The sequence below is a fragment of the Carcharhinus amblyrhynchos genome, chromosome 28 (assembly GCF_965287045.1).
Source record: "Carcharhinus amblyrhynchos chromosome 28, sCarAmb.v2.hapA, whole genome shotgun sequence".
Classification (NCBI taxonomy): Eukaryota; Metazoa; Chordata; class Chondrichthyes; order Carcharhiniformes; family Carcharhinidae; genus Carcharhinus; species Carcharhinus amblyrhynchos.
Window position 1 is genome coordinate 21,431,450 of NC_137351.1, and position 12,987 is coordinate 21,444,436.

Consider the following 12,987-nt stretch of genomic DNA (forward strand, 5'->3'; position numbering starts at 1 on the left):
ATTTCTAAATCTCAAAATGCCAATCTCTCAGGCACTCTCGGCATCGCAATTTTTTGACACTTAGTGCACCGACAAAGCCTCTGCATGGAACATGTCCCAGACATGTGACTCACCTCAAGTGGCCGCAGCTGTGTGCCGTTAAGTAGGGTAAGCTGCATTTAAACATTTAACGATGCAGTTTCAACCAGTTATGCCAAAAGATGGCACCATGCAGAGCAGCTACATGGTTTAGGGTGGGTGAGTTAGGACGACTAGTGGATACCGTGAAGGAGAGGTGGCCATCATGTTCCTCCAAGAGGAAATGACCCAGGAGTTGGGACAGCAATGCAGCCTGGGATGCAGTGGCAGGAGAAGTCTGTGCCCTGACATGGAGGACTAGCGACCAGTGCTGCAAGAAAATGAATGACCTCAATCAGCAGCAAGGGTGAGTGTCCATCTTGTCCTTTTTCCTCCCCTGAACTCTGTGACCACCTAGCTCCTGACCACCACCACACCCCCTCCCCCACCTACAACATCATCCTCAAACCCCACTACCACAATTCCCCCATACCCTCCCTCTTGAAGTCATCACCCCAGTCGGTCTTTGCAGGAGAAGATGGTACATAATCAAAGGGAAAGGTAGGAAATCAGCGATTGAGTCCCCGAGCTGCATCTCCTGACTCCCTTAAAAGAGCGAGCAGTGCAGCTCACAGCAGAGGCAGCTGAGAGAGACGTGACTGACAGTCATGGTTGTGGTGCGCCACAGAAATAAGGGACCACAAAAGCTTCATCTCTATGACTTTTCTCAAGTAAGTTGCAAATGGCCCAGAATCTTGTCCCTCTCTTGCAATGAATCATTGCAGGAACAGAATGTGATGAGGCTGGGCCCTCAGAAGTCAGTGCCCCCTTTGGAATCACCCTCGACACCTTGGAGGAAAACTCTGAGGAAAGCACTGACCATTTGGCACAGTCAACATCCGCATCATCCACCAGCACTTGGTGGGACATGTTAGCGGTCAGGCATCTGGTGACTTCCTGTTGGGCACCACACAGTTGTTGATGCACACCAGATGGAACATAGAAAACTACAGCACAAACAGGCCCTTTGGCCCACAAGTTGCACTGATCATCCCTACCTACTAGGCCTACCCATAACCCTCAATCCCATTAAATCCCATGTACTCATCCAGAAGTCTCTTAAAAGACCCCAACGAGTTTGCCTCCACCACCACCGACGGCAGCCGATTCCACTCACCCATCACCCTCTGAGTGAAAAACTTACCCCTGACATCTCCTCTGTACCTACTCCCCAGCACCTTAAACCTGTGTCCTCTCGTAGCGACGATTTCAGCCCTGGGAAATAGCCTCTGAGAATCCACCCGATCTGTACTTCTCAACATCTTATAAACCTCTATCAGGTCACCTCTCATCCTTTGTCTCTCCAGGGAGAAAAAACCTAGCTCCCTCAACCTATCCTGATAAGGCATGCCACCCAATCCAGGCAACATCCTTGTAAATTTCCTCTGCACCCTTTCAATAGCTTCCACATCTTTCTTGTAATGAGGCGACCAGAACTGTGCACAGTATTCCAAGTGGGGTCTGACTAGGGTCTTATAAAGCTGCAGCATTATCTCCCGACTCCTGACCTCAATCCCTCGATTAATAAAAGCTAGTACACGATACGCCTTTTTGACTACGTCCTCCATCTGCAAGGCCGATTTAAGAGTCCTATGGACCCGGAGCCCAAGGTCCTTCTGAGTCTCTACATTGCTCAGAGGTTTACCCTTGATATTATACTCCTTCATCCCATTGGACCTGCCAAAATGGACCACTACATATTTATCCAGGTTGAAATCCATCTGCCGCTTCTCTGCCCAGTCACGCTGCTACTTCTGACATTCCTCCAGACTATCCACAACACCACCAACCTTAGTGTCATCGGCAAACTTACCAACTCATCCCTCCTCTTCCTCATCCAGGTCATTTGTGAAAATTACAAACAGTAAGGGTCCCAGAGCAGATCCCTGGGGCACTCCACTGGTGACCGACCTCCGTGCAGCTAGGAACGGTTCTCCAGAAGCTCCTGGAGATGTAGAAACAGAACCGGGCATTGAAGGACAAGTGTCAGCAACATTTCAGCTACTGCTGTTTGGTGGAGTTGCACAGTCTTCAGTCACACTGGTGTCAGCATTGCGTGGCACCCTGGCCAACACGACTATGGCTGACAGCCCCAGGAGGATGCTGAAAATACACAGGTCATGGTTGAGGTCTTTGAGAGCATAGCCCAGCCATAGCAGACAGTGCAGAGGGGTTTCAGAGTTTGGTGCAGACTCAGAAGGTTATCACTGAGAGCTTGCACACCCTCGTGCTGACAATGTTGGGCCTCCAGGACTGGCAGAGAGCCCAGAGGCCCCTTGAAGGAGGAGGAAATACTGGAGTACTTCCTGGGGCCTTCCACCCTCCAGTCTCCAGCCTTTCCAATTTCTCCCCTTTTTGACACTGGTACATCTCGCAGGCAGCGAACTGAACAGGGTGCCATGGTTGCATCTGTGACCTTCTAAAGTTGGCCAGGGCCCTCCAGAGGATTCCTGCCAGGGCATCTCAGGCTACGGGGCATGGAACTCAGCTGACCACTTCCACCTCAGATGTGCATTCTGGGAGGGTCACCTAGACATAGCAGTAGGCAATGTAAGGTTATAGGGTGAAGGCAGATACTATAGTTAGTGAGGGGTCAATTGACTCTGCAGATGATCACTATTAAATGTTTTTTACATCGCACAGTTGTGACATCGGAGAGTGTGTGACCTGCCTCCCATAAGGAATTCCACACCCCGACCCTACCCGTCGAGGCTCAGAGTGTCATTCCACGAATAAAAGTCCTTCGGCTCACCAAGTGTGCATCAACAATACCTACCAACAAGGTCAAGCGGTCCCTAGTTCCCAGCACCTGTGTCAGATCCCTGACTGCTTGTGGTATTCCATGCGCTCATCTAAAATGCCATTAGGGTTGCGAGGTCATCAGCTCAATCGCTGATGTGTGACTCACTGGCTTGAGCTCCTGAGGGCCATCCACTTGCTGGTTCTGCTCCTTCTCCAGGATGTCATCCCACTGCTGCTGTTGTGGTGTGCACAGCAGACCACCAAGATGCAAAGATCCTTTGGGGGCTGTATTGGCCAGAGCAGTCCAAGCAGTGAAACTGTATCTTCAGCAGGCCGATTCACCGCTCGACAACGGGTCAGGTGGCAGTGTGGACCCACCTGGATCTCGGGTCTACACACAGGTGTCATCAGTCATGACCTCAGAGGGTAGCCCTTGCCCCTCCATAAATCAGCCCGATAGCCTGGGGTGGTCCTCAAACACCCTGGAGATATCCAAGCTATGCAAGTTGTAGCTGTCATGCAGGCTTCTTGGGTGACGTGCATACACCTGCATGATCTTAAACCAGTGGTTGCACACAAATCTGAGACATTAAGGGAGTGGAACCCCTTGTGATTAATAACGGGTACTCCCTGATTCTGTGGGGCCTGCAGGGTGATATGCGTGTTGTCTAGGGTAGTGATTAGCCTAGGGGGTGATCAGGGAGTGGGGGTGATATCCACGGGGTGTGATTGGGGTGACGGGGGTTGAGAGTGACAGATACACTTGTACAGAGTGCGCTGGGAGATCAGGTCACCTGTGCAGCTCAGCAGCTGGCTTTTTGGCAAGTATAGACTCCACCCATTCCACCTATTGGTAAGAATCGCATCTGAGATCATGTTTTTTCTATATGCCATATGACAGTGTCTGGGAGCTCAGGCAAAAATTGAGCATGATTCTCTCCCATTTTCATGCTTCTTCAGCACTTAGAATTTTATTGGTAAGATCCCCCCCTCCCCCAACCAATGACTATAGCCTCTCAAGTGGCTGTCATTAACTTTTTAGTATAGTTGCTGGAAAGAGTTCTTAAGATGGAGGAGCTGATGTAGCTACAGCATTAATTACCTTTGCGAAAAGGGAAAAACTGATTTGTTTCATTTGCCACTTTTTAATTTATTGGTTAAGTATTGAATTTTTGCAAGGCTTCAGTGAAAACTTTCTAGCATCTTGTGAGGAGGTAGGAAATAACCTTTTTGACTGTGTATTCATTGTACATCAAATATACTACTTCTTCCTCATACTCTGACAGCGATTTGCTAAATTCTAGCCACCCTTTGGTTTAGCATAAGATGAGCGAGGCTCATGTGGATCTGTTGGGTGAACAGTCTGATTCTGTGCTGTAAACACTTTATAATGTTTCAGGGTAAGGTTACATAAACTTGACTTTTTTTAGCCACTTTTTTTTAAAATAAAACATAAATGCTTCAATATCCTCACAATGGTGGACTTTAGAAATGGGCAGATAATTGAAAGCACCCAAATGTTGGTCATGCCTGTATGATACAGCAATTCCTAGCCATGGGGAGGAAGATAATTACAATAGAAATAATAAAAATTAAAATTCAGTTTTGAAGTTGCTTTGGTCTGATAGGAGGAGATTGGTGCTATGCAATATGATGTTACCTCACTGAAGGAAAATTCTGGCTGATAATTAGGAAGATAAATAATGGGAATGCTGATATAAAGCTCCATCATAAAACATGTTTCAATTTAACTTCAATAAAAAGAAATGTAGTTTAAGTACATACATGTATAAAATGAAGTTGCTTAGGTTATTGTGAACATACTTCTGAAGAGCCTGTTTACATCGGTTAACATCCATGATTCCCAGAATTTATTATGCCTGATTGTTTCTCTGTAATAGGCAGAAAAAAGAAAATTACTGAAGGCAAAACAACTGGAACAAGAGGAGAGAATTGCCAAGGAACTGGAAAGAATAAAGTATGAAAAATTAAAAGATGAAAAAATGAGACAGCAAGTCAGAGAAAACAGGTAAAATTAATAAACATGTCAAACTTATATATTGTCTCACCCAATTCTAGAAATAATTCACAGCTAATTAATTATCTTTGAAGGGTCCTTCACCACTACAAAGACTGAGGTAATCCTGGAGGAGGGAATGGATTTTTTTTAGAAAATGACAGACCAGAAACATTTTGCAATGAATGATATTGAAAAGAGATCGAAGCTTCGATTTTCTCCTTTGCCAGATGAGCCATGATCACATATTGGGCAAACTAGGTTGTAGATTGATTCATGAATAAATATTTAATGTCAATTTTCAGACAACAGTGGTTTCTCTCCCTGCAGAGGCTGATTGCATTTCAGATTTCCAGCGCCTGCAGTATTTTACTGTTAACTAATGTAAAGCTGGTAATGGAACAGCTGTTGGCATTTACAGCTCTGTTTTATATCCATTATTGCCTGCTTTGTGTTGCACTATCATCTCTTTTGTCATTTAATCAATCCTATTATGTCTACGTGAGTTTCCTCCGGGTGCTCTGGTTTCCTCCCACATTCCAAACGTGGGGGTTAGGTTGATTGGCCATGCTTAATTGCCCCTTAGTGTCAGGAAGATGAACAGGGTAAATACATGGGTAATGGAGTAACGGGATCAGGCCTGAGTGAGATTGTTGTTGGTGCAGATTCGATAGGCCAAATGGCCTCTTTCTGCACTGTAGGAATTCTATGATTCTATGATTACCCATGTTCCTATTGTCCAATCTAGTTAAGACCTTATCTTTCCTCCCCATGTCTTTCTTTCTCTCTTCTCCTTGTGTCTGTATTTAAAAACTGTTGCCTCGTATTTACAGTAGTATTTACAAATATATTACATATACAGTAAGGTTAGTTTATCTATCCCCTTTCTATCTTTTTGGTGTTTACCATGTTAGTTTTCTAATTGAGTTGTTATGTGTACCCTTTATTAGTCCCATCCCAATTCTGAATTTTTTTCTTTTATCATGTGTGTTTGTAGAATATTTATTTTTTATATATATCCCTGGGTAATTTAGTTTGTATTTTCTTTTTGATGTTTTTATATTTCCTTTTGTCAGATGTTCTCATGAAAGGCCATTGACTCTATAGATGTTGCTAGACCTGAGTATTTCCATCATTTTCTGTTTTTATTTCAGATTTCTAACATCTGCGGCACTTTGTTTTTCATGAAATGCACAGGTGTAGTTTAATCATTTGGCAGTATAATTTTATTGTACCAAAATCCTGTGAAGTTGCTTCACCTCTCCATGCATACATATGTTACTGTATTCTATCCACCCCAACCCCACTCCTCAAAGAAGCAACAAAGTTATTTTACAACATTTAGCTTATTAAATTAAATAACTACATTTACACCCAATTTCAAGGTATATTTGCTGCTGGTATTTTGTTTTTCTTGTGTCGCATGTGGCTGTGCTATGTCCACTTCTTTGAAATTCTAGTCTTTAACTTCCCTCCTTTTTCCAGAGCATTCACTGTGGAGACTTGGTGGCCACGACTATATTGGTTTATGTTGTGGTTTGGGACCAAAGCATTTTTGGTGAAAGATGAGCAAAATTCAGTTCAAAGTTTATTTACTAGTGTCACAAGTTGGCTTACATTGACACTGCAATGAAGTTACTGTGAAAATCCCATAGTCGCCACACTCCAGCACCAGTTTGGTATACCATTTCAATCTGATACAGATAGTGTTATAATGTTACTTGGTCTACTTTTCATGTGATTATTCATTATATTGTTATTTCTGTGTTTCTGCATATGTAAATTAGTATTGAGCTTCGCGAGTTGGAAGCCAAATTGAAGGCTGCTTATGTGAACCGAGAAAGAGCTGCCCAGATAGCTGAGAAAGAAGCAAATCGTTTAGAGAAGATTGTAAGTACTGTGTATAAATGATGTGTTACTCAAAAGTTGAGTACTAAAAATAGTTCAGAAAGAAGGTACCGCATGCTAAAAGATTTTGTGTTACAAGGTCAGAAATCACATATTAGTTCCCTTCTTGACTGATTGCAGTTTATGCATACATAGAATCATAGAGGTTTACAGTATGGAGACGGGTCTTCCGGCCCAACTTCCATGTTGCCCTTTTTTAACCACTAAGTTAGTCCAAATTGCTCGAGTTTGGCCCATATCCCTCTATACTATCTTATCTACGTAATTGTCTAAATGCTTTTTAAAAGACAAAATTGTAGCCGCCTCTATTGCTATCTCTGGCAGCTCATTCCGGAAACTCACCACCTTCGGTGTGAAAAAAATTGTCCCTTTCGTATCTCTCCCCTCTTGCCTTAAACCAATACCTTCTAGTTTTAGAATCCCCTATCTTTGGGAAAAGATGCCCCTCATTATTTTATGGACCTTTGTAAGATCACCCCTAAGCCTCTTACGCCAGGGAAAGAAGTCCCAGTCTATCCAGCCTCTCTTTATCACTCAAACATTCAAGTCCTGGTAGCATCTGAGTAAATCCTTTCTGCACTCTTTTTAGTTTAATAATATCCTTTCTATAGGGTGACCAGAGCTGTACACAGTACTCCAAGTGTGGCCGTACCAATGTCTTGTACAACTTCAACAAGACTTCCTAATTCCTGTATTCAGTGTTCTGACCAATGAAACGAAGCATGCCGAATGCCTTCTTCACCACCCTGTCCACCTGTGACTCCACTTTCAATGCTCTATGGATCTGTACCCCTAGATCCTTTTGTTCTATAACTCTCCCCAATACCCTACCATTATGTTGCTTGGTTTTAATTAACCTTTCATGCTGCTGGTAGCTCGAGGGATTTATTCATTATTAGCCAGTGAATTCTTTTAAAAGGTTTTGGATCATTGTGAAACACACTTTGGTAGGAATAATGGTAGGAAGGATTATTACTTACGTGGCGAAAAACTGCAGCAGGCGACGGTGCACAGGGACCTCAGGGTCCTTCTGCATGAGTCGCAAAAACCCAGCTTGCAGGTGCAGCAGGTGGTCAGGAAGGCGAATGGGATGCTGGCCTTCATAGCGAGGGGGATTGAATATAAAAGTAGGGAGGTCTTGCTGCAGCTATATAGGGCATTGGTGAGGCCGCAGCTGGAGTACAGTGTGCAGTTTTGGGCGCCGTACTTACGCAAGGATATTTTGACCTTGGAGGGAGTGCAGAGGACGTTTACTAGGCTGATGCCGGAATTGAGGGGGTTGAGCTATGAGGAGAGGCTGAATAAACTAGGCTTGTACTCGTTAGAGTTTAGAAGAATGAGGGGAGATCTCATTGAGACGTATAAGATGATGAATGGGATGGATAGGATAGAGGTGGAGAGACTCTTCCCGCTCAGAAAGGACAGTAGGACTAGAGGGCACAGCCTCAAGATAAAGGGGGGGCGGTTTAGAACGGAGTTGAGGAAGAATTTCTTCACTCAAAGGGTGGTGAATCTCTGGAATTCTCTGCCCGTTGAAGTGGTGGAGGCTACCTCGCTAAATATTTTTAAGACGCGGGTTGATGGGTTTTTGATAAGAGAGGGGATTAAGGATTATGGGGAGAGGGCGGGAATGTGGAACTGAGCCACGACAGATCAGCCATGATCTTATTGAATGGCGGGGCAGGCTCGAAGGGCTAGATGGCCTACTCCTGCTCCTATTTCTTATGTTCTTATGTTCTTATATTAATCTTATACATTGCTAAAATAAATACTAATTCTTAAATAATTCTAATCATCCTTCACTTCTTTTTTCCATCTTAATTTTTTTTTAACTCCAATCTTACTTAGAATTTATTTCTAACTAAAGGTTTCCACTTCTAAACTTCTTTAAGTACAAAATTACTTCCCAACTGGCGAACAGAACCCACTGGGCTCATTGCTGGGAACACTGCCGGGGCAATCCCTGTGAGGGCGAGGGCCCCATCTCCACTGGGGTCTTCCCTGGAGTGTTTCTGCTTTTATTTTATTTTTATTTCTGCTTTTATACTTTTCTTTTCAGATTGGGGTGCCCTTCAGAGGCAGAGGCTGCTGGCATTGAGCCCACCCCACCAGCATGATGTTGTGCCCCTTCCACTTTTCTTTCCAAAGTGTCTGAAAGTATGGCGGCAAAAGCTAGCAAGATAGTTGGTGGGGCTGCCCTCTGCCCAAGACAACACTTAGAAAAGAAATTGTAAAATCCAGCCCTTAATGTTTCTCAAGAACTAAAGTGTGCTCTGTATGAGGAGGTAGGAATAACTGGATCCTCTGGAGTAATAGGCATGGTTATCTTTTTAAACTAGAAACGAGAAGCTGAGGTTGCTAGATTGATGAAGAAAGAACATGAAAAAGCCACAGCAGAGGAGATTAGGGAAGAACAAAAACGCCACGAGCAAGCCATAAAATATCAGAGGCAGTTGGAGCAGCAACTTGATCAAAATGAACAAAAAAGACAAGAAGCATATGATGAATTCCTAAAAGATAAATTAAGGATTGATGAAATTGTGAGAAAGATCTATGATGAAGATCAGAGGTAAACTTTCTTCAAACCAGTATTTCTTGAATTTTATCCAGAGAAATGTTTTACCAAAATTAGGGTATATTTTTATGTCGGACTAATCTTTTTCCCATTTGAATGTAATTGTCCGGAAGCCTTTATCCTTGTAAAGCCTGCGGCACAGTTAGATTGCCTTTGGATGTCACCTTATGTTTAAAGAGTACAGTCAGTGCATTGTGTGGGAGCAACTGGATATAATCACCCTTGGAAAGGGTCATGAATTCAGGTCAACACTCAGACGTTTCTTTCCCATATCATCTCTCAAATGTATTTATAGTAAGCTTCTCATTGACCAATGCATCATTCTTGCTAAGTAACTGATATCAGTTTGGGCAGCATTTGAAGTGCCCCGGATAAACTCAGCAATTATTAGCTGAAAAGGTGGGAAAAAGATCCAAAATTGTTACTCCTGATTGCCAATGACATTTTGAAATGTGTGAGTGGTCATAGGGTAAGAACAAGTTTAGGGTTGGCACATGAAGAATAGCTGAATGGTCAGATTGGCTCGTATCTTCAGGGAAGTGGGAGAAGAATGAGTTGGTGAAAAAAGTGAATTACATTCTCATAATGTGTAATGAAAAAGGGGGGAATTGCATGACCTCTCCTGCACTCTATATTGAACTTAGATTTAGACTCTGGGAAAAGCATTTTTAATTAAGGTTCCCAAACTGTCATTGTCAGCAAGTGAACAGTCACTTGGAATGCCATGGTATAGTGGTCAGTCAATAGAAAGCAAAGTTACAGTTGTTTTCCCCCTGCCCCAGCCCCACTCCCAATCCTGCACTATCTTAAAAGTAATACATTAAAAGATCAAAACAATCCCCACATTAAGATATCTAGCAAGATAGCTGATCATGTTATCTCTTTACAAACAAAGCTGCGCATTTCTCAAATTTGTGCCACATTAGTGACAGTACTCTAAACTTTTAATAAATTAGCATCACTGCTCCTTAATTCTTGCTTGGGATATTGGAAATATGCCTCCTGATAAGACTATTCACCGTCACCTCTGTGTTTTAACTCATTTTTGCTGCGTAGGGACAGAGAACTGAAGATGGCGAAGAGGAAGGAAGCTCAGAGGTACATTGAGGAGTTCCAGAAGCAACGGGCTGAATGGAAGAGAATGGAACGTGAAAGAATGGAAGCAGAGAACAGACAATTAATGGCATTTGCTAATGCGCAACAAACCAGAGAAGATGACCGGATGGCCAAAGTTCGAGAACGAGATGCACAGAAAAATTTGTTGTACGAAAAGGTACCATAAATATATTTCCTTAATCTATCATGACATTATGTCACTCTAACTGTTAAAATCCAATTTCTATCAAATAACTGACTTGTTTTTTGTTATAGCTTGCTGAAGAAATTGAAAAGGAACGGCATGATCGTGAAGAATTGGAGAATATCCGACAAGAACTGTACCTTGAAAAAGCAGAAGAGGCTCGCAGACAGCAAGAAATGGTTAGTATCGAAAAGACTTCTCAGCCCCACTTGTTTTTAAATTAAAAGTTAATTTGTTTCTTACACTACATATATTGAGACACAGTACATTGAAACATGCAATAGTTATATTGAATTGAAATATAGATGTTAATTTGAGCTTGAAATATTTGTAGCTAAGTTTGTCTATCCTTGATATTGTCATCTCTGGGCAAGCAATTGATTTGTTGAACTCATTTCAATTTCGTCAAGCTAAAGAGTTTGAAAATATATCCGTGTGTCTTCATTGATTTTTTTTTTATTTGCATGGCCAGGACGTGGGTCTAAATACCATATGTAATTTAGGAAACTGCAAATCAGAAAATAATTGTCATAAACATCATTAGCAAGATTTTGGTGAATGTCACAAATGGAGTGAAGAGATTTCCCATTTTTTAAGAAATCTTCATTCTGTAACAAAATGAGAATACTAATTGTAGTGTGAAGACTGTAGGATAGGATTGTAGAGGCAGCTAGATATAGCATTTGGGGCAAATGGGATCAAAATTCATGGGGAGAAAGCAGGATTAGATTTTTGAGTTGGATGATCAGTCATGATCAATGGTGGATCAGGCCCAAAGAGCTGAATGGCCTCCTCCTGCTTCTATCTTCTATGTTTAAAATAGAATAGAATCCCTACAGTGCAGAAAGAGGTCACTCAACCTATTGAGTCTGCATGGACCACAATTCTTGCTAAATTGCCCCTTAGTGTCAGGGGGACTAGCTAGAGTAAATGCATGGGTTTATGGGGAGAGGGCTGAGTGGGTTCTATGCAAATAACCTGGGTTTTGCTGCCAGAAGAAATGGCACTTACCATTCACCTCACTGACAGCTGTCCATAGATTCCACAGGTTTCTTAGCATAGAATTCTTCAAATCTGGTGTCACTTCAAATGCAGGGTCCTTTGTAGGGGATATGTGGTGGCCCATGATCAAGGGATGAATCATTTGATTCTTCAATCAGTTGGATTGAATAATCCTCTCGCTATCTAAAACAGAAAATAAAATTTTAATTTAAATGATGTACACAAAATAAAATACAGATAGGATTAAGAGAAAGAGATAATAATCAGAAAAAAAATCTCAGCATTAAATTTTCTCACGAGTGAATGAGGATTTGATTTGATTTATTATTGTTGCATGTGTTAACATACAGTGAAAAGTATTGTTTCCTACGTGCTATACAGACAAAGCATACCGTTCATAGAGAAGGGAACAAGAGAGTGCAGAATGTAGTGTTACAGTCATAGCTAAGATATAGAGAAAGATCAACTTAATGCAAGGTAAGTCCATTCAAAAGTCTGACAGCAGCAGGGAAGAAGTTGTTCTTGAGTCGGTTGGTATGTGACCTCAGATTTTTGTATCTTTTTCCCAAAGGAAGAAGGTGGGGGAGAGAATGTCCGGGGTGTGTGGTTCCTTAATTATGCTCGCTGCTTTGCTGAGGCAGTGGGAAGTGTAGACAGAGTCAACGGTTGGGAGGATGGTCTCAACAATTGTAAAAAATTATTTTTCAGAGGCAGAGAGGTTATCAAGCAGATATAAACTTATGACTGTTTAAGTTACTCCTCAATGTGTCAGCCCTGTTTTTAAAGCCATTTTAGTGTGGAAATGGTGAGCAGGAGCAGCAAATTCATGCTGTTGGAGCCATTTTAATACTGGGCCTATTTGTGAGGGCACAGTACATCTTGTGGAGTCGAGTATCTCTGACCATAACTTCTGGATTGCTAATTTCAGTGTTAATGGTTTTACCGCTTTAATTCCTGCAAAATCTTGGTCAATGTTTCCTTCAGTTACTACACTTCTGTTATAATAACTAATCTAAATTTTGCAGATATATTAAACCTAAATATTGCTTCTTAGATATGCAGGGCTGCAAAACAACCAATAATGTAGTAATTTGAATGGGCATCAGCAAGTTTGTTGCTGAAGTTAAAAGGCTGAGTATTAGTGTGTGCATAATGTTTTTCTTAAATGTATCACAGTCGGAGGTATCATGATTGTATTCTGGTTTTTCGTCTGAAGTAAAGGTTTATGAAAACAACAGACAAAATGACAAGCAATTCTCTCCACCCTGGAAAGGTTGACATCTGATTAGAAGCCATATTCCCAACTATATTGGTTCAACTATTATT

The 12,987-nt window shown here is 42.1% G+C and overlaps 1 protein-coding gene across 1 annotated transcript in view; it reads left to right on the forward strand.

Moving 5' to 3' along the window:
* mns1 (meiosis-specific nuclear structural 1) overlaps positions 1–12,987 on the forward strand; it is a 28,921-nt gene that overhangs the window by 8,947 nt on the left and 6,987 nt on the right. The window contains exons 3-7 of the mRNA XM_080214187.1: positions 4,761–4,888; positions 6,664–6,766; positions 9,124–9,353; positions 10,416–10,632; positions 10,731–10,838. Coding sequence (XP_080070313.1) covers positions 4,761–4,888; positions 6,664–6,766; positions 9,124–9,353; positions 10,416–10,632; positions 10,731–10,838 — 786 coding nt within the window. The remainder of the gene's footprint in view (positions 1–4,760; positions 4,889–6,663; positions 6,767–9,123; positions 9,354–10,415; positions 10,633–10,730; positions 10,839–12,987) is intronic.